Source organism: Bufo bufo, chromosome 2, assembly GCF_905171765.1.
Source record: "Bufo bufo chromosome 2, aBufBuf1.1, whole genome shotgun sequence".
In the NCBI taxonomy this organism is placed as follows: Eukaryota; Metazoa; Chordata; class Amphibia; order Anura; family Bufonidae; genus Bufo; species Bufo bufo.
Window position 1 is genome coordinate 77,123,200 of NC_053390.1, and position 20,645 is coordinate 77,143,844.

Below are 20,645 nucleotides of genomic sequence, written 5' to 3' on the forward strand. Positions count from 1 at the left end.
TTCTATGGGGCTGTTCACATCACTTGTGCGTTGCGTGAAAATCGCAGCATGCTCTATATTCTGCGTTTTTCACGCAACGCAGGCCCCATAGAAGTGAATGGGGTTGCGTGAAAATCACAAGCATCCGCAAGCAAGTGCGGATGCGGTGCGATTTTCACGCATGGTTGCTAGGTGACAGTCTATTCACTGTATTATTTTCCCTTATAACCTGGTTATAAGGGAAAATAATAGCATTCTGAATACAGAATGCTTAGTAGGTGATCAATTGAGGGTTAAAAAAAATAATTAACTCACCTTCTCCTCTTGTTCGCGTAGTTCCCGGTCTCTTCTTTACTTCTTTAATGATGAACTACCGGCTAGGACCTGTGGTGACGTCAGATCACATGCTCTAATCACATGGTCCATCTGTGATTGGCGCATGTGATCTGACGTCACCAAAGGTCCTTTAGCCCACAGCTCATCATTAAAGAACACGAACGCTAACAAGAGGAGAAGGTGAGTTAATTTTTTTTTTTTTTTTTAACCCTCAATTGATCCCCTACTAAGCATTCTGTATTCAGAATGCTATTATTTTCCCTTATAACCATGTTATAAGGTAAAATAATACAATCTACACAACACCTAACTCAGAAGTTCGGGGTTTGGGTACCAAACATGCGTGATTTTTCTCACGCGAGTGCAAAACGCATTACAATGTTTTGCACTCGCGCGGAAAAATCGAGGGTGTTCCCGCAACACACCTGCACATTTTCCCGCAACGCCCGTGTGAAAGAAGCCTTAAAGGAAATCTGTCAGCAGGATAATCACTATTGAAGTAAAGCCATGGCTTAATAGCTGTGGATGACACTGTTAAGGGAGCGGAGTGCTGTGAAAGTCACAGTTCAGGGGGCAGGTAGGGTGGCCATTCAGGCCACCCTGAAAAGAAGGACTAAAACACCTGCCCCCAGGCCCAACTAAGCTACGCCTCTAATCCGGTTAGGCCACGCCCCTTTCACTCCTCGGCCGACAGGGATTGAAAAAATTAAGTTAAAAATCAACTTCTGTCAGCTGCAGAGGTGGGAGGGACGGTGACTTTCTCCCTGCAGCTCACACTCAGAGAGCACAGTGCTGCTGTCTTAGAATGAGCTGTTCAAAAGGACACGCCCCCGATATGGTTAGGCCACTCCCCTCCCACTCCTCAGCTGACAGGGATTAAAAAAATGAAGTTAAACATCAACTTCTAGGTCCCGCTAAGCCACGCCCAGATCTGGTATGTATGTATGTATGTCCTCTAACAAAATCCACACCGTCGCATTTACAATCACAAAATTTTGCACAGCCGCCTCCTGTGACTCGGGGAACGTCATAGACTATGTTTTGAGTGGAAATTTTCACCCTGCTTTTCCAATTATTTGCCAAAAAATACGCTTAGTAACCTAACCGCCAAACTACAGGAGTCATTGTCTGTTGTGGCAGTTAGCCTGGATATTCATCAGGTTGCATATAGCAACCAATCAAAGCTCAGCTTCTATTATGCTACAGGACATTAATATGAGTTCTGATTGGTTGCTATAGGCCACGAAGGACATTCTTAGTATAAGACAGCTTATGTGTGAGTAAATATGATTTCGATTGTGACGCTTAGCCAACGTTTTTGTAGAGGCTGATGTAACTCACTTGACCTTAACTGGATACTAATTCTGTGGGGTTTTATATATAATTTAATATACTGTCAATTAAAGACAAAAGTTTCTATCATATCCCCTCTGTCTCGTCTTTCTTCCAAGATATACATGTTAAGGTCCTTTAATCTTTCCTGGTAAGTTTTATCCTGCAATCCATGAACTAGTTTAGTTCTAAGGAATGAACAGTGGGCAATGCCAAAGTGGCCGGTAACATGTACAGTATATGCTGCTTAGGGTGGGTTCACATCTGCGTTCTGGATTCCGTTATAACATGGTTATAACAGAAAATAACGGAGTCCATAAGACGGAAGTCAAAACGGAAGCCTTTAAAAGGCATTCCGTTTTGATCCGTCTTAGGCTACTTTCACACCTGCGTTCGGGTGTCCGCTTGTGAGCTCCGTTTGAAGGGTCTCACAAGCGGCCCCGAACGGATCCGTCCAGCCCTAATGCATTCTGAGTGGATGCGGATCCGCTCAGAATGTATCAGTCTGGCAGCGTTCAGCCTCCGCTCCGCTCAGCAGGCGGACATCCGAACGCAGCTTGCAGCGTTCGGGTGTCCGCCTGGCCGTGCGGAGGCAAACGGATCCGTCCAGACTTACAATGTAAGTCAATGGGGACGGATCCGTTTGAAGATGACACAGTATGGCTCAATTTTCAAACGGATCCGTCCCCCATTGACTTTCAATGTAAAGTCAAAACGGAACCGTTTACATTATCATGAACAAAAAAAAAAAAAATAATAATAATATTTTTTTTTTTTTTGTTCATGGTAATGCAAACGGATCCGTTCTGAACGGATCTAAGCGTTTGCATTATAGGTGCGGATCCGTCTGTGCACACACCAGACGGATCCGCACCTAACGCAGGTGTGAAAGTAGCCTAAATAGAAGTCTATGGGGAATCATAACGGTTCGGTCTGGTTCCCGTTATGGAACACGGGAAAACAAAGTCCTGTCGACAGGACTGCATAACGGAAACAGGACAGATCCGTTATGATTCCCCATAGACTCCTATTAACACGGAATGCCTTTTAAAGGCTTCCATTTTGCATTCCGTCATAATACAAGTCTATGGGCAGCATAACTGAACCGTCCTTCAGTCTTATGGATTCCTTTATAACCATATTATAACGGAAAACAATAACGGAATCCAGAACGCAGATGTGAACCCACCCTTAGTCATAGTAGTTCTTTGTCGATTTACCTTCAAGTAAAATTAATAAGAAAGCAATATGAAAGTTTATGAAGGACCGAGGCATACTGAAATACAAACACAGAAGTGGTGAATTTGTCTTAAAGTTTGTACTATACTTCTTGATAACATTGAGAAAACTGTAGGATTAAATTCAGTCCTAAGTGAAATTATAATAAAACGCTGCTATGATATCCCAAAGTGCGTTTAATCATCGCCAAGAATTTATATTTTTAGTTTAAATGCCCATCCTGTATAGCAGTGTTCCTAATTCTGCCGGTCAAGACTTCCTTAGTATTAAGCAGGTGATCTAATTAGTGTCAATGCATCAGTCATTACAACAGGTATTTATTCTGTGGGATATTCTCAAACCATGAGTGTCAGTTGAGCCCTGAGGAACACTGCTGTATAGAACTGAGGTATCTTGGACACACTAGAGGGAATCATTTTGAAGGCCGAACCTTCAGCTACACTAGGTGCACATTCCCTTTTCATTGCCTCATAATCTATGTCAGCATTGTACACCAAAAACATATCAGTAAGATCTAATAGATTATCTGTAAACAACAAATAAGAAATAGACATTAGTAGCTCAAAAGTCACCTCCAGATGGGGTTCTGTTCAGGAGTATTATTGGGGTAGAGCCTGGTCCCAATGGAGGATGCTCTGGAGGACAGCCTGCTCTTAAAGAAGTTGTCCAACAACAACCACTTGTCCACAAGATAGGGGATAAGAGTCTGACTGGAAATGGCCCAATTGCTGGAGTCCCCACCAATCTCGAGAACGGTGTTCCCTCGTTTGAATGGAGCAGTGGTTATGCATGCCAAGAACTGCAAACTGCTACCTCCAGCACGGGTTACAGTTCTCGTGATCGGTGGAGGTCCTGGGCTGTCCAGATCCTCGGACCATATAAAAAAACAAAAAAAACTAACTTAAGACTTCTTTTAGCACATCTTGCATTACAGGGGCCTTCTAGAAAAGAATATCATATCTCATAGGGATATTTCATAATATAGACTTGTAAGACTGTGTGTACTGCTGGGCTCCATCCTGACCTTTTTGCAATTTTTTAAAAGTTTCTTCTTTTTTGTATTTTTTCCTCAGACTCTAAATTCATTGAAAACCAATGACTAGTTTCCTATCCATCTCCCATTTTCCCCTTGACATCTTCTTTATACAAGTTCCTCATAATAGTTTGAACGCACCCCAACTAAAAATAATGTAAATAATTCTATAGGTGCAATTATTGGTCAATCTGCTCCTCGGCACATAAAAAGTTACCAACAGTTTTTCCACAATCGCATTTGCCTTTCCAGGATTAGAGTCTTAGACACTGAAATGCCATAAGAAAAAAAAATAAATAATAATTGTCTACCGTATTTAAGTAGTCCGAAAAGAGCAGACTCTCAGTTCTTTTAAAGAAGAAGATCAGTGCTGTTTTGTGTGTGTATGTGTCCAGAGATTACACTAAGCTCCCTTAAGAAAATGAGCTGGCAATGAACAAATGTCTGAGTCTGACAATCGCTGAAGCTGTGTGTTCTTTCCTAGGGAAAACACTGGGAACTCGCTTTAAAGAGCTTGCCCTCAATGTTTGTGTAGTAAATAATTACTGCTAACGATACTGTATTACCAGAAAGAGATACCCAGGACTCCGCTCGGCTGGAATCTAAGAACACATGAACTCCCGTCAGGAGCTCCATTATAAGTAAATGCCATTGTAAATCTGGTCATAGGATTATTCAGGAAATGCCTTTCATGATTAAAACCAAGCTTAACCATGACATTATAATGACATTTAACCAAGTTTTCTCACCATTCCACCTTGGATCTACATTATCACCGTCTGGTAGTGAAAGCTGACTTTCACATCATTTCATTATCCCAGAGACACTCGAAACACATACGGCTGTCAATCAAACCGCGAAGAAAAAATATAAAAATCAGATGGGCATGTGGTCGAGATCAACTTATTCTCTATATAGTAAAGGAAACAAACGTGTTATCTGGAGTAGACAAATATCTTAGGTCCCACTGAAAGAAAATACAATCATAGATGGACTAGGTGGTATCAGGACGGTAAATTTGCTGCAAAATGGCTACCGATTACTGAAAGGGTCTGTAAGGTTTGGACATTCCATTTTCGTTTGAAGGGTCTCCCCATGTTAAGCTGCTGGGACCTCAAGAAATGAGCCATGATCTCTGAGGGAACCTGGCAGCAATTGTCCTGCAGCACCACCTAAGGGGAAATAAGCATTACACAGTTCATATTGAAATCAATGAGTTCTCCATGACATGCATGGATGCTAGGTCCTCCAGAGTGAGAGATGCTCTTTGTAGACACTCTTATCTGGCTAATAATGTGGCTGACAATCCCATTCACTTACACTTCTATAGGAGTCTTTCGATCAGGGGAAAAGGCTGAATTAAAGAGGTTTTCCCAGGACTCCTCAGGATAGGTCATCAATATTGGATTGGCAAAAGCACCAGGCATGTCCACTACACAGTGTTTTGGACTTGTGCTTGGTTCTGAGGCACTGTGTGCTCTGCAATCAGCTGATCAGCAGGAATACCATTAGTCATCTTTTATTGATGACCAGTCCAAACTTTGGGACTGTATTTATACACATATTGCCTCTCTATACAACTGCTCGCATCAACTAGCAGCATGTGAGCAAACACATTGGGGGAAAAGAGTGCAGTGAGTGCAACTGTCCCATCAAAAGGACAAGAATCATATGATTCTAAGAGCCCGCCCAACAAGCGTGTTGACACTTTTAAGAGCACATGCAAGACAATAAAGTCAAAAAGGTTATTGTGAACCAACTCCTAAGCAGCATAGTTTATTGTCAAGTGGTTCCAACTGGAATAGTCTCCTTCCATACCTTTGGAATCTATTATTACGGGCAGATTCTTTTCTAGCTACACTTTTCCTCACTTCATACACAGGAGGAGAAACAGAGGCAGTCAGCCATAAATATGTTCGCTGGGCCAAATACAACAATACCAGCTTCTAGTATATTCCAAGAATTTACATTGCATAATCAGACACAATGTTAAGAAGGCAAATGTCTTTATTAAAATAAGACTTTGCAATGATTTGGTTAGGAAACCTGATCTTTCAGCTATTTTGCAAACACTTATGTGAGGACACAACCAACAATTACATAGAAAGAAAAAAATGTGGATTTGGGGGATTTATTTGTCGTTATTGTTAAAAAATGGTGGCTGCTGATGAATATTGTACATTATTGTTGTCTCAAAGTATGAGAATTTGTCTTCATAATGAAATTTCTTCATATAGTTGGGCATCTGCCAAAAAAAAAGTTTATAATTGGTTCTAGAAATCTAGGCCATAAGATTCTGGGCTGAATATATTTCACTGTATTTCTAACTAGAAGAGGGTTTTCTTTGACACATTATGGTAAATATAGCAGTGGTAAGCCACGGGCAACATGGCAACTTGTGGTTTTGTTCAAACCTGTGAAATAAGGTGAGTGTCACTAAAGTAAAGGTTTCATACGGTTTTACCATGATTGTATGAGACTAAGTCAGTACAGTCCTTAGTCAAAATCAATCGGGCTCAACAGGACCTGATCAAAAATCTTGTAGATGGCCAACCATACACTAGCAAGAGTTCAGCTGTTAGGGAAGGTTTACATTGGCGTTATGAATTCCGTTATACATGTCTATGGGGACAAATAACTGTTCCGTTTGGTTCTGTTATACATGACGGGAAAAATAGTCCTGTCGACAGGACAATGATAATAATGTCTGTAAATTGCTATGGAATATGTAAGTAAAATCAAATCAATAATACAACAGCTTCCCTATGGCTTTTTGTTTAGGAACTGGTCACACCACCATCAGACCCTTCCTCCAGTCCCTTGAGGAATTCCAGTATTCTTACCATCAAAAATACCACTGTATTACAAGAATGGAGAAGCTTAAAACAGGCATCAGACATCCCCATAGCCATATTTTTTTTATTATGCCATAACTAGCTGTATGCTAGAAAAATCTGTCCCAGAAAAAGTTACTGTATCTCAGAGGTTAACATAACAGGGTTTGAATCTGGTCGTCTCTACTCCATCCCATTTCACCACTGACCTGACAAACTAAGGTTAAATTCGTACTCTTAATGCCCACAACCCTACAGTATTCCTACAAAACTAGGACAAGAAGCAATTAATTTTGATTTTATCCTCTTACTTCTCATAACTTTAAAGGGTGTAGACTCGCATGGCTTGTCCTAATGTATTTGGATCACTTGAAAATGGAAAACCACAGTTTAGAAGTCTAGCCAAACATGAAACATTCCACTTCACATTGTTCTTGATAACTTGGAATGGTGGATGGTACAAAACATTTAGAAGATCCCAGTGCGCTGCCCATAAGAGGACTACATTTGATCTTGTTGATACTTGGCTGACAGGGCAGAGAGGTGACAAAGTGATCCTTAAACGCCATTTTAAGTTTGTCATCAGAATTGCTTCTTATACTTCATCCTTTCAACAAAATGCTGTGTTCTGCAAGCAGCCTGTTGATGTTCCAGATGGCGTCCCACACCCAACAACTCAATGTAAACAAGTCTATTAAAAGCAAGTGAATGAGAGAAAATGTCAATCACTATCTTGGCTCATTTGTTCACTTGCTCTCTTCAAGCCCCTGCTGTCCACATGTTGACTAATGCAAATGTTAATGATGTTGGGGAGGAAGCCTGATGGTCAACTGTTCCCAACAATGGACATTCCACGGTCTCAGCACGCACTCGCAGAGATAATTATTACCTATGTGTCCTGTAGGTGATTAAGGACCTAATACTATATGCAGGCTCGTTCACCCAAGATTCAGTTTGGTGCCCCTCCTCAAAAAAGTACAAACTAATCCTGTTATGCTGCCGTTTATATACCGATTTTTAGTTCAGTGGCATAAGCTTCAGGCTATGGTGCCCTACATAGCGGACCATAAAGTACACGCTTTGCAGGGATAACAGTATAATCAGAACCTATCAATCCCAGCGATCAGAAGTTAGCGCAACCGGCTGGTTCATGTGCCGACTTCCATACAAAACTCAGTTGTCTTTATGAGATAACTCCTTTAATGGTCAAAAACAAGTTGACTGGCATTCCCGGTTATCAGTAAAACATTACGTAGCATTTATACATTTGTCATCAGCTGGAATCGTAGGTGTTGAACCACGCATAACTGACTTAAATAACATACGTTGCAATACGGTGGCTCAGAGGTTAGCACTTGGGCCTTGCAGAGCTGGGTTCTAGGTTCAAAGCACAAAATGAAATGAATGTCACCATAAAATTTATGTGCACAGAGCCTAAGGAAAAAAAGTAAAGAGAATAAGCTGACTGAGGGTGGTTTCAGTAGCATGATCACACTCCTGTGTAGATGTGGGGTGTAGTCCACAGTAAGGCCATCATTCGTCTATCCCCTGAGGACACGCGAAGGATTAGATAAATAAAATGACTGCAGGCTTTGTGTGAGGGGTGTACTGCTCCAATCCAGGATGTCATCGTGAACTGTATGATCTCATCATGATGAAGCTTGAACTCCATGACTGACAGCAAAAAGAAAAGAATATATTCACTGACGGAATTTTATTCTTCATAGTACATAAAATATTTTACTATTAAATCAGTAACAGAGGCTTAGTCATAAAACATGAATGGGGTTGGCAAGGATTAAATTCCACCCATCAACTATAAAACCACTTCTGCTTTACACACCACAACAGTTGCTCGTTCACAGCTGATTTCAAAGTGAACAAGAAGTCGGCTTTGTTAGCAGGTATGCTAACTCCACTATGTGTGGGTAAAAAGTGAGAAAATGCCAAATATTAGGCTACTTTGACACCGGCGGCACTACGATCCAGCACTCAATGCCAGGAATCGGCGAGACACAAACAGCACCATGTAGCAGTTTGTGTCTGGCCGATTCTCTGCAGTTTTGCCTTTACTAAATGCAACCGAATCTCAGCTGGACCCCATCAGGAACTGCCTGACGGAACTCACGCAGCAGGTGCGAAGGTAGCCTAAAGATCAGATCTTCCGTACAGACAATGGGGCAGTTTTGTTAATAATGATTTAGACAGTGCAAACTTAAACCAGACCGAGGCGCCAGATTTATCGCAGTGGCAGATGCTGAATGATACATTTGGTTGATTATTAGATCATCTAGTTTAAAGCTGGCCATACACATTAGAAGGAAGTTGGTTGATGGTTTAATAAACAATCATCTGGTGAATGCTTATTTCACAGGCACACTTTAGTCCATATTGCCCGTCACAGTTGATCAAATTCCCACACAAGTTCAATGAAACCGAGCAACGGACGAAAGATCTTTCTGGGAACATTCTTCCTAAGAAAGATCTTTTGTCCATGACCAATCGTTCTTTGAATAAAAGATCTTTCTTTTGGTCTACATCCGATCCACATGGGTCTGACAGAACATGTTCTATTCTTGGCCGTTTTGCATACAAGAATAGGCATTGTTACAATGGCTCCGGAAAAAATAAAATAAAAAATGCATCAAGGACGTCATCCATATTTTTTTCAGATTCACATTTTGCAGAGTGCAAAATACATACGGTTGTGTGAATGCACCATTAGACTAAGGTGTATGGGTACCTTAAAGGGGTTGTTTCATCTCATCGTTATTAAGGCTGGCCGGGAAATAGCGGACAGTGCCGGCCCTTGCTGTTCCAGTAGCTCCTATTGCGATGCATGGGAGCAACGGAAACAGAGTATCACAGCAAGCTATGCTGCTCCACATAGGAGGTACTGAAACAGCGAGCGTCGGCATGTTTAGCTGTTTACCGTCCGGCTGGTGGTCGGGAATGTGTCTCATCTGACCTTAGCAAAATAAGACTACCCTTTAATGTTTTACCAGAACTACTTTGTAGCTGGATTTTTGCCACAAGTTGGATGCATGTTGTCACATCCTAAGCCATGTCCTCTTTCCAGCAAGCCACACACCACCTACCGCTGTGCCTCTTGTCAAACGAGTCAGAAAAAAAAGTGTCTGAAACAATGGTGCAATGAATGTGTAGATCCCTATTAGTACAGATAGTATAGTATAGATCCCTATAGTACAGTATAGTGTACAGTCGTGGCCAAAAGTTTTGAGAATGACAAAAATATTAGTTTTCACAAAGTTTGCTGCTAAACTGCTTTTAGATCTTTGTTTCAGTTGTTTCTGTGATGTAGTGAAATATAATTACACGCACTTCATACGTTTCAAAGGCTTTTATCGACAATTACATGACATTTATGCAAAGAGTCAGTATTTGCAGTGTTGGTCCTTCTTTTCAGGACCTCTGCAATTCGACTGGACATGCTCTCAATCAACTTCTGGGCCAATTCCTGACTGATAGCAACCCATTCTTTCATAATCACTTCTTGGAGTTTGTCAGAATTAGTGGGTTTTTGTTTGTCCACCCGTCTCTTGAGGATTGACCACAAGTTCTCAATGAGATTAAGATCTGGGGAGTTTCCATGGACCCAAAAGGTCAACGTTTTGGTCCCCGAGCCACTTAGTTATCACTTTTGCCTTATGGCACGGTGCTCCACCATGCTGGAAAATGCATTGTTCTTCACCAAACTGTTGTTGGATTGTTGGAAGAAGTTGCTGTTGGAGGGTGTTTTGGTACCATTCTTTATTCATGGCTGTGTTTTTGGGCAAAATTGTGAGTGAGCCCACTCCCTTGGATGAGAAGCAACCCCACACATGAATGGTCTCAGGATTCTTTACTGTTGGCATGACACAGGACTGATGGTAGCGCTCACCTTTTCTTCTCCGGACAAGCCTTTTTCCAGATGCCCCAAACAATCGGAAAGAGGCTTCATCGGAGAATATGACTTTGCCCCAGTCCTCAGCAGTCCATTCACCATACTTTCTGCAGAAGATCAATCTGTCCCTGATGTTTTTTTTGGAGAGAAGTGGCTTCTTTGCTGCCCTTATTGACACCAGGCCATCTTCCAAAAGTCTTCGCCTCACTGTGCGTGCAGATGCGCTCACACCTGCCTGCTGCCATTCCTGAGCAAGCTCTGCACTGGTGGCACTCCGATCCTGCAGCTGAATCCTCTTTAGGAGACGATCCTGGCGCTTGCTGGACTTTCTTGGACGCCCTGAAGCCTTCTTAACAAGAATTGAACCTCTTTCCTTGAAGTTCTTGATGATCCTATAAATTGTTGATTGAGGTGCAATCTTAGTAGCCACAATATCCTTGCCTGTGAAGCCATTTTTATGCAACGCAATGATGGCTGCACGCATTTCTTTGCAGGTCACCATTGTTAACAATGGAAGAACAATGATTTCAAGCATCACCCTCCTTTTAACATGTCAAGTCTGCCATTTTAACCCAATCAGCCTGACATAATGATCTCCAGCCTTGTGCTCGTCAACATTCTCATCTGAGTTAACAAGACGATTACTGAAATGATCTCAGCAGGTCCTTTAATGACAGCAATGAAATGCAGTGGAAAGTTTTTTTTGGGATTAAGTTAATTTTCATGGCAAAGAAGGACTATGCAATTCATCTGATCACTCTTCATAACATTCTGGAGTATATGCAAATTGCTATTATAAAAACTTAAGCAGCAACTTTTCCAATTTCCAATATATGTGTCATTCTCAAAACTTTTGGCCACGACTGTATATATAATATGGTGTCTATAGCGGTATAATTTGCCAGCTTTCCAGGGTCCAGAATGGTAAGCCTCCCTACGTGTATGCAAGCAGTGTAGGAGTCAGGCATATGGACTAGATAGAGTTGCCATTCAGTAGTCTGGGGAAGCTTGGAAACACCCAATGTGGGTGATCATTACAGCTCATAAAAGGAGTTGCTTTTGAGAATCCCAAAAACTTTAGTCTGCTGTGATAAGTAGATGCAAGCGACAAGTACAGAATTTGTAGGAGCGGCCATATATTTTGTCAGCCAGCTTTCACTTGCCGGACGTCACTCAACCATCGTGACCTCCTGTTGAGTACTGCAGTAATGAGCTAAAGTGACAACTTTCTACAGCATTTTTTTAGGATGCGAACCGATCAAAAAGACAAAAATTCTTACGTTTTTTTTAAAAATTTACCAAGTACACCGTGCAGGACAAACAATACAGTATGAGGGCTCGTTCACACAACCGTATGTCTTTTTCAGTGTTTTGCGTGCCATTTTTCCTGGATCCGTTTTTTTTTCAGTAGGGTTTCCGGTTCCGTTCTTCCGTATGGAATATACAGTATACAGTAGTTACATAGAAAAAATTGGGCTGGGCATAAAAATTTCAATAGATGGTTCCGCAAAAACGGAACGGATACGGAAGACATACGGAGTACATTCCGTATGTGTTCTGTTTTTTTTTGCGGACCGATTGACTTGAATGGAGCCACGGAACATGATTTGCGGGCAATAATAGGACATGTTCTATCTTTCAACGGAACGGAAACTGAATGCATACAGAGTACATTCCGTTTTTTTTTGCGGAACCATTGAAATGAATAGTTCCGTATACGGAGCGCAAAAAAGGCTCGTATACTGAACGCAAAAAACGTTTGTGTGAACGAGCCCTGATACTGGAAGGCAGAGAGACCATTTCTATTTATTCTTAATACTTTTTTATTAATGCATCGCCATTCTATTACCAATGCCAAGGTGTAATGGAAGTACTCAGTGATCTCAGTGGGCAGCACGGTGCTTCAGTGGTTAGCACTGGTGCCTTACAGCGTTGGTGCCCTAGGTTCAAATCCGACCAAAGACTACCTTCAGTCCCACCTGCCAGGACAATCAATCGGCACTCTCCAACCAGATTCCATGTGCTGTGTCTTGCCGTAACGTCTATAGACAAGACTACATTACGGTTGTGTGTAGCCATGATAGCGGCCCTGGTGCACCTATGTCTGCATTGTCACACAAAGTTTTTAACTGTAGGATCTTGTATTAATCCAAAAGAAAAAAAAAACAAGTGCCATGTTCCATCAGACTGGAAGCATTGCTTCCAGGAGAGAATATCTCAGACATAAGATATCCCATGGAGAACCAGATCCTTATGCATACGTCATCATTACATACAAATCATGAAAAGTTGAATCTTCCCATAAAGATGTAGACCTAGACTTAACCTTTATTGATCCTTCCATAGATGGGGCCCTCACTTTCTAGCTGCTGCTAAACAATCATTTGTAATATATCCTGAAAACAACCGGTATTTATTGCCAACCTGGAATTTTCTACATCTCTGGCAATATTTCAACATTTTAAACGATGGGGACTGTGGGGTGGACTGCGCTTCAATAAGATGAGCAACAGATGCACACACAAGATATAAGAAACCAGGGAAAGTTCTGCAGCGGATGAGAGAATAAGCACTTGCAGAATAAGAATCGAGCCTCCCGGGAGTTCCATTTTGACAATAATATATGACAGCTGGGTGCAGCAAGTAAACTCTTCCACGTGTGAAGATAATTGTCATATCTAAACTCAATTAAGCCATTGTGTTTCTAATCTACAGATAAATACAGACACATAAATGTATCACTCGGCACAATGCATTCCAAAAAGGCCAGCTGCTAAAAGTGCTGTTCAACAAGTTAAAGAGCGTCCAGACAACAGGCAAAAGACCCGAAAACCTGGCGGCGATCGACACAATATTAGATGATGGCATTCGATACTTTGGGTTAGAAGCCTTTCATCAATTCCACTGGTTGTAATAATAAAAGATAAACAATTTAATAATTGTATGATGGAAAATGACCCAGCAATGTACATTGAGGCTTGACAGGTTCAAAAATAACAATAATATAAAAAAAGATGGAAGCGAGTCAACGGGCTCTTCCAAATTTGAAGTGCACTGTGAGAAATAAAGGGAGGTGAGGTCCTATTGCCGGGACAGCTGCAGTCCATCACTCATATTTTAACAGGCCTTTATTTTTATTATTATTTTTATTTGCATTTTATTTTATTTATATATAGATTTTTTTTTCAACTAAGAAAATAAATGAAGATCCTTTCCTATGCCGGTTGTTATGGTTCCTTGCGCCAGAAAAGGTGAACATATCTGAAGGTGCACATTAAATAAGGCTGCTTGGTAGCACAAGGGATCAGATACAACCACATGAAGATTCCAGCATCTGAAAATCAGCACAGTGAATTTTAGTTCTGCCGAAAGGGGACACATACAGGATTAGTAATGCACAAAGAATAATTAGGGTACTTTCACACTTGCGTTGTTGGAACGCAACAGAACTGCCTGCCGGATCCGGAAAGCTGTATGCAAATGGATAGCATTTGTTTCCGGATCCGTCTGACAAACGCATTGAAACACCAAATCAGTCTCTCCGGTGTGCAGATGGAAAACAGGATCCGGTTTTTCCGGAACACTTGGTACCGGATCGGGCATTAATACATTTCAATGGGAATTATTGCCGGATCCAGCATTCCAGCAAGTGTTCCAAAATTTTGGCCGGAGAAAATACTGCATCATGCTGCGGTATTTTCTCCGGCCGAATGCCGTAAGAAGGACTGAACTGAAGACATCCTGATGCATACGGAATGGAATGCTTTCCGTTCAGAATGCATTAGGATAAAACTGAAGCCTTTTTTTTCGGTATTGAGCCCCTATGCCGGAAAACTTTAACACAAGTGTGAAAGTACCCTTCGTTTAATCTGGATAGGTGCCGGATTATCAGAAAATTTATAGTCACCTATTTATGATCTTGTGCCATACAAGTACGGCGTGTGGCCTGGGGTTTTAAAGCCGCGTGACTGTAAATGTGTGGTGTGGGATTAAAGCGCCTGCAATCTAGCAGGTTGGGTTCTCATCTGTCAGACAGGATCCCGCCCCCCCTCCCCCCATAGCAGACCAGGGATCAGCAATCTTCAGCATTCCAGCTACTGTGGAACAACAACTCCCAGCATGCACACTTACTTGGCTGTTCTTGTAACTCCCACAGAAGTGAAAGGAGGATTCTGGGGTTTCTAGTTTCAGAACAGCTGGAGTTGCTGATCCCTGGTCTAGACGAACACGAGTTCTGCTAGTGACTAATGTTACTAGGGTATCTGTTTTCATGTATGGACGCCCCACTTCGGTCTTTTTAACGTCTGCAGTGGGCTCTCTGGCAGGCCGTTTGCAGTGGAGCTCTCTGGATCCAATATAGCCAGATGTTACCGCAATGCCTGCAGACCAATTTAACTATAATGGGATCCAGTGGAGATGTGGCAGGACAAAAACCATTGCATGCAACCGCTTTTGTCTGGCTGAATCCCGGAATATTTGCAGGGTAGCAGTTGGATCTCTGCCAGATCCCATTATAGTCAATGGGGGCTGGCGGGCATTGCGTAACATCTGGCTAGGCTGGATCCAGAGAGCTCCAGCAAACTGTCGGAACAGCCTGCTGGAGAGCTAACGCTATTGTGAAACTACCCTTACAATTGAAAACTGTACAATACAATGCCCTCATGAGGAAAAACTAATTATGGTAAAAAAAATATACAAGTAAAAAAATTTCAAAATACAGAGAAAAAAAAAATTATACCGCAAATGCAAACCATAACTTCCCAGTAATACCAGAGTATAAATATCAAAAACAAGAAAAAAGGAACCCATTTTAATAGTTTTAGTGTAAATTTAAAAATTAAAGAGATAAATTAAAAAAAGATAAAAAAATAAAACAAAAAAATAGCCCTATGCATCATGAAAAAAAAAAAAAAAAAAAGATTTTGGCAACCAAAAAAAATAAAGTAAACCACCATGTGTGCAAAATTGCTAAAAGATGATTGGTCATTAAGGCGCAGAAGGATGGTCAGGTCACAAAAAGCAGCACAACTGGTTTAATGTTTAAGGAGCAAACACTAAAAGAGGCATTTCAACCGAGAAAATTCTGGAAAACCCCTTGAAGTTGTCACAAAGTGATCCCCATCCTGTAAAATGATGGCATGTCTGCAGAAGAATACCGTAATTTTTTCCACATCGGCAGGAAGGACCATCCTGATGGTAAACACATATAGAAAAGAAGATGGCTTCGGCAGCATTCCGCAATATCAAAACGATCCTTTATTCGTACCTCCAGACACAATTGGCAACGTTTCGACTGTACACCAGTCTTTGTCAAGCCTAATGACATACATTCTGGTAGGCATATATATACCCCCCACATAAAAGACACACCCCGTTACATCATCAGTACAAATCACTGCACAATAGTATACACATGTTGATATTACAACTCACAGTTAATGATATGTCCACCCCGCTCGTGTTGTTCACCTCGGCGTTCCAATATCTGTAATGCGCAGCCGCATCTCAATGTATTTGCATATCGGAAGTGTCATACGTTGCCATGACTCCCGGCGGCGCACGTGTCTCCAGCCAATGTGCTGCAGGACGCACTCACTGACGTCACAGCTTGTGCGTCCACCCCATGACCCACACTCAAGTGCGCACAACAGTGCGTCAATAGCGTTAGTCACGTGGGGTACGTAGCCAATGAAGACCCGGCGCGAACATCGGCGCCATGGCAACGATGACGCCACGGTCACCACTACTTATTACATGTGTGATCTGTATCTAAAGTGGCCGGGTCTATATATTACAGAACCTCCGCTCACAGCGATAATCACATGACTATAGAGGGAAATTAATCCTGACCCCACATATACACGCACATAACAGCTAATGGAAAAATGCATAACTTCATAAGTGTGGTGCACAATAATCACACATAACCATCATCTGGATGGTGTATCCCATATATACATCACATATGGACCATCAACATGGTCCTTTGACATATAGACTAAAGACTGTTGCACCAGGGATGTGCCACATATATATTTAAAAACATGATGTCACTATACTGTGCGCCGCCGGGAGTCATGGCAACGTATGACACTTCCGATATGCAAATACATTGAGATGCGGCTGCGCATTACAGATATTGGAACGCCGAGGTGAACAACACGAGCGGGGTGGACATATCATTAACTGTGAGTTGTAATATCAACATGTGTATACTATTGTGCAGTGATTTGTACTGATGATGTAACGGGGTGTGTCTTTTATGTGGGGGGTATATATATGCCTACCAGAATGTATGTCATTAGGCTTGACAAAGACTGGTGTACAGTCGAAACGTTGCCAATTGTGTCTGGAGGTACGAATAAAGGATCGTTTTGATATTGCGGAATGCTGCCGAAGCCATCTTCTTTTCTATATGTGTTTTTCATGGCCTGATGGATCAAGGGCCTACGGCTAGGCTGTTGCATTGACATAGACGCATTATCTGGATACCGCATAGTGCTGCCTCTACACTACTTCTTGCATCTTTATCTGATCCGAGAGGCGTGCACTAGGGAGCTGGACGCAGTGGTGATTTTCATCATGGAGGGTCCCCCAGGTCCAAGTAAGAATATGGATACCTCGCAAAGACACATGTATGTATATACTGATGAGGACATACAGCGGCTTATCAATGTAGATGGATGTGATGTGGCCTTTTTGAGTTCCCCCTCCGTTGATATCCTGAAACGCAAAGCGGAGCAAGATCTCAAAAGATTAAACACTATGGAACTTCATCTAATCACTTTAAGAGAATATTATAAGCAACAAAGGATACCGAGGGGACTTAGATCTAACCTTCGCCCCAATTTATTCCCTACCAATGGTGATTTTTGTAAAGCCTTTGAAGCAATCAACAACCAATACTCTTTTGAATTAATGTTATTAAACATAGACTTTTTACAGAAAGAGGTTGACAACCTGAAGAAAACCACAGCCGAGTTGGATACCCAGATTCGGGACCTTGTGAGTATTGAGGATTATACAGTATACAAAGAAAAGACCACTCAACACATTGCCCGACACAAGTTGGAAGTGGAACACATCAAGAGAGATAAGTGGCATAGGGACTTAGAGGATTACCAATCTGGTAAAATATATAACTGGCAGGCATCTCAACCACAAAGGTTTAATAGGCGTAGACGCGGCAAACGCTTTGATCAAGGTAAATTCGGCTTTAGTACTGGTGAATCCGATTCTGCTGATGAATCAGGTGCGTCCAATTTTTTAGGCCCAAGCAGGAAAAGAGGGGAGGGCGATACAGAAGGGGTGGTAGGAAACACCACCGATCCAACAAGGACCCTTCCCCCAATACCAACAGAGGCCTGCACCCACATTCAGGGGAGAGTAACGAGACGCGGACAGCGGAAATGATGAATCTGGTAGTGAACATCTCCTCTTTTCAGCTTGATAAAGCACAAATTAGTGTACTAAGCCGTGGCTTGACATTCTGCCCTACAACCTCACGGGACTGGTTCGAATTTGAGCTCGACTTACAAAAGTTTTTTAGACGCTTGAGATTAAAAGCTTTCTTTTCAGCTAGAAATACTGATGTATCTGCCAGTCAGTCTGATGTATCCACTGTTGTATCCACTGATACTTTGATGTGTAGGAATTTCGAATTACGCAATAAAAGTCATTTTATTCCACCACAAAACAACCATGTGGTGGAAACATATATCAGTTTCGTCAGAAAACGTATCGATCAATTGAGGGTGGAGGGTACCCACCAGTTCAGACACAACCTATCTCATGATGAGAGACGGGCTGTTCTTGAGCTGGAACATAACAAACAATTGACGATTAAACCAGCTGACAAGGGGGGTGCCGTGGTCGTGATGGACACATGTAAATATACTGATGAGATCACAAGGCAGGTAAGGGATGACAATGTCTACGAGATGTTGAGTAAGGATCCAAGGTGGGACATAGCAGGTGTCATAGGGGTGCTATTGGATGAGGCTCTCAGCCAGGGAATCATTGATGATGAATTAAACAGCTTTTTGCGTGTAAGCCATCCAATCACCCCTGTGATATATGTCTTACCAAAGATCCACAAGAGCCTTGTGGATCCCCCTGGCCGACCCATAGTGTCGGGCAGGGGTTCCATCTTCAATCCTGTATCCATCTTTCTGGACAAGGTATTGCGGATCCACGCGACCACGGCCCCCTCCTATGTCAGGGATACTGGCCATTTCTTGACTAAACTGAATTCACTTGACTTGCCGGCGGAATTTTTACTTGTGAGTTTTGATGTTGTATCCCTGTATACATCCATTGATCACTCCTATGGTTTAAATGTCGTCGATGTGGCCCTGGCCGGCACGGGGCTCTCTCTTGGGGCGCGCCGGCTGATCCTCGCCCTCTTGGAGGTTGTCCTGAGGAGGAATTACTTTCTCTTCGGTGACACCTTCTACCAGCAAAAGCGGGGTGTGGCGATGGGGTCCAATGTGGCCCCCACCTACGCAAACATCTTCATGGCGGAGGTCGAGGATCGGCTGGTGTATCGCTCCATATTTTTTGAGAGAGTCCTGTGCTGGTGGCGCTACATCGACGACATTTTCTTGATTTGGACTGGCACCGTGCCTGAACTGGATGAGTTTCATGCGCACCTGAATTCTGGGGTCCGGGACCTGCAGTTCACCGTGATGCATTCTGCCCGTGAGCTGCAGTTCCTTGACGTCCGAATTCAGGTGCACAATGGAAGGATCTGTACTGATCTCTTCCAAAAACCTACAGACAGGAATACCTTGTTAATGTATGACAGTAGTCACCCTCAGAACATGGTGAGCTCCCTCCCGTGGAGTCAGCTACTTAGGGTACGCCGTATCGTATCGGATGACACCCTCTTTGGTATTAGGGTAGATGAGATGTGTAATAAGTTCAGCAGGAGAGGATATCCCATCAAATTGATCAACCGTACCAAGCATAGGATTACATCCATGGAACGTAGTGCCACTCTGGTAAGGAAATCCCAAAAACAGGAGACCCCCCGCATTCCATTTGTATCCATCTATGGGGGCGATAGCGGCAATATAGCCAACATCCTACGACAGGAATGGCGGATCCTACAGAAAGGATTGCCTGCAGTCACTGAATTTTCAGTTCCCCCAATGATGGCATACAAACGGAGCCCTAACCTACGCGATAGATTGGTGAAGGCGGATATAGGGGGGAAGGACATCGAAAGACAGAAAAGGCTAGCACCACTGAGGAATGGTAATTTCCCTTGCCTTTCATGTTGCAACTGCGGTGGCATCATGAAAGGTGATGGTTTTACACATCCCTACAGTGGTAAACGGTTTAAGATCAAAGGTCATTTTACATGTAAATCCACGGATGTGGTGTACATGATACAGTGCCCATGCAGTTTGATCTATGTGGGGGAGACCACGATGGAATTGAGGGAAAGAATTAACAAACACAAAAGCACAATTAGAACAGGTGCACTTGACAAACCGGTTGCAAAACACTTCATTGACTGTAAACATTCCATTAATCAATTGAGATTTCGAGTTATTGACAGTGTAGGATACTTGAGAAGGGGTGGGGACAGGAAGGGAATCCTGAGGAAGAAGGAACTTAAATGGATCCATACCCTCAGGTCCCTCCAACCTTTTGGCCTGAATTTAGAGTTTAATGTCGCATCCATCGATTGATGATTGTCACTGTTTTGTCCTCTCAGTATAGTGACATCATGTTTTTAAATATATATGTGGCACATCCCTGGTGCAACAGTCTTTAGTCTATATGTCAAAGGACCATGTTGATGGTCCATATGTGATGTATATATGGGATACACCATCCAGATGATGGTTATGTGTGATTATTGTGCACCACACTTATGAAGTTATGCATTTTTCCATTAGCTGTTATGTGCGTGTATATGTGGGGTCAGGATTAATTTCCCTCTATAGTCATGTGATTATCGCTGTGAGCGGAGGTTCTG

The 20,645-nt window shown here is 42.4% G+C and overlaps 1 protein-coding gene across 4 annotated transcripts in view; it reads right to left on the bottom strand.

Moving 5' to 3' along the window:
* ARL15 (ADP ribosylation factor like GTPase 15) overlaps positions 1-20,645 on the bottom strand; it is a 302,186-nt gene that overhangs the window by 20,179 nt on the left and 261,362 nt on the right. Inside the window, exon 6 of one of the 4 annotated variants that reach the window (XM_040421238.1) lies at positions 8,340-8,427. The exons of the other annotated variants lie outside the window; for them this stretch is intronic. Within the exon in view, the coding sequence (XP_040277172.1) occupies positions 8,380-8,427 (48 nt within the window). The 3' untranslated portion in view covers positions 8,340-8,379. Of the gene's footprint in view, positions 1-8,339; positions 8,428-20,645 lie in introns of those variants that run through there. 4 annotated transcript variants of the gene reach the window in all.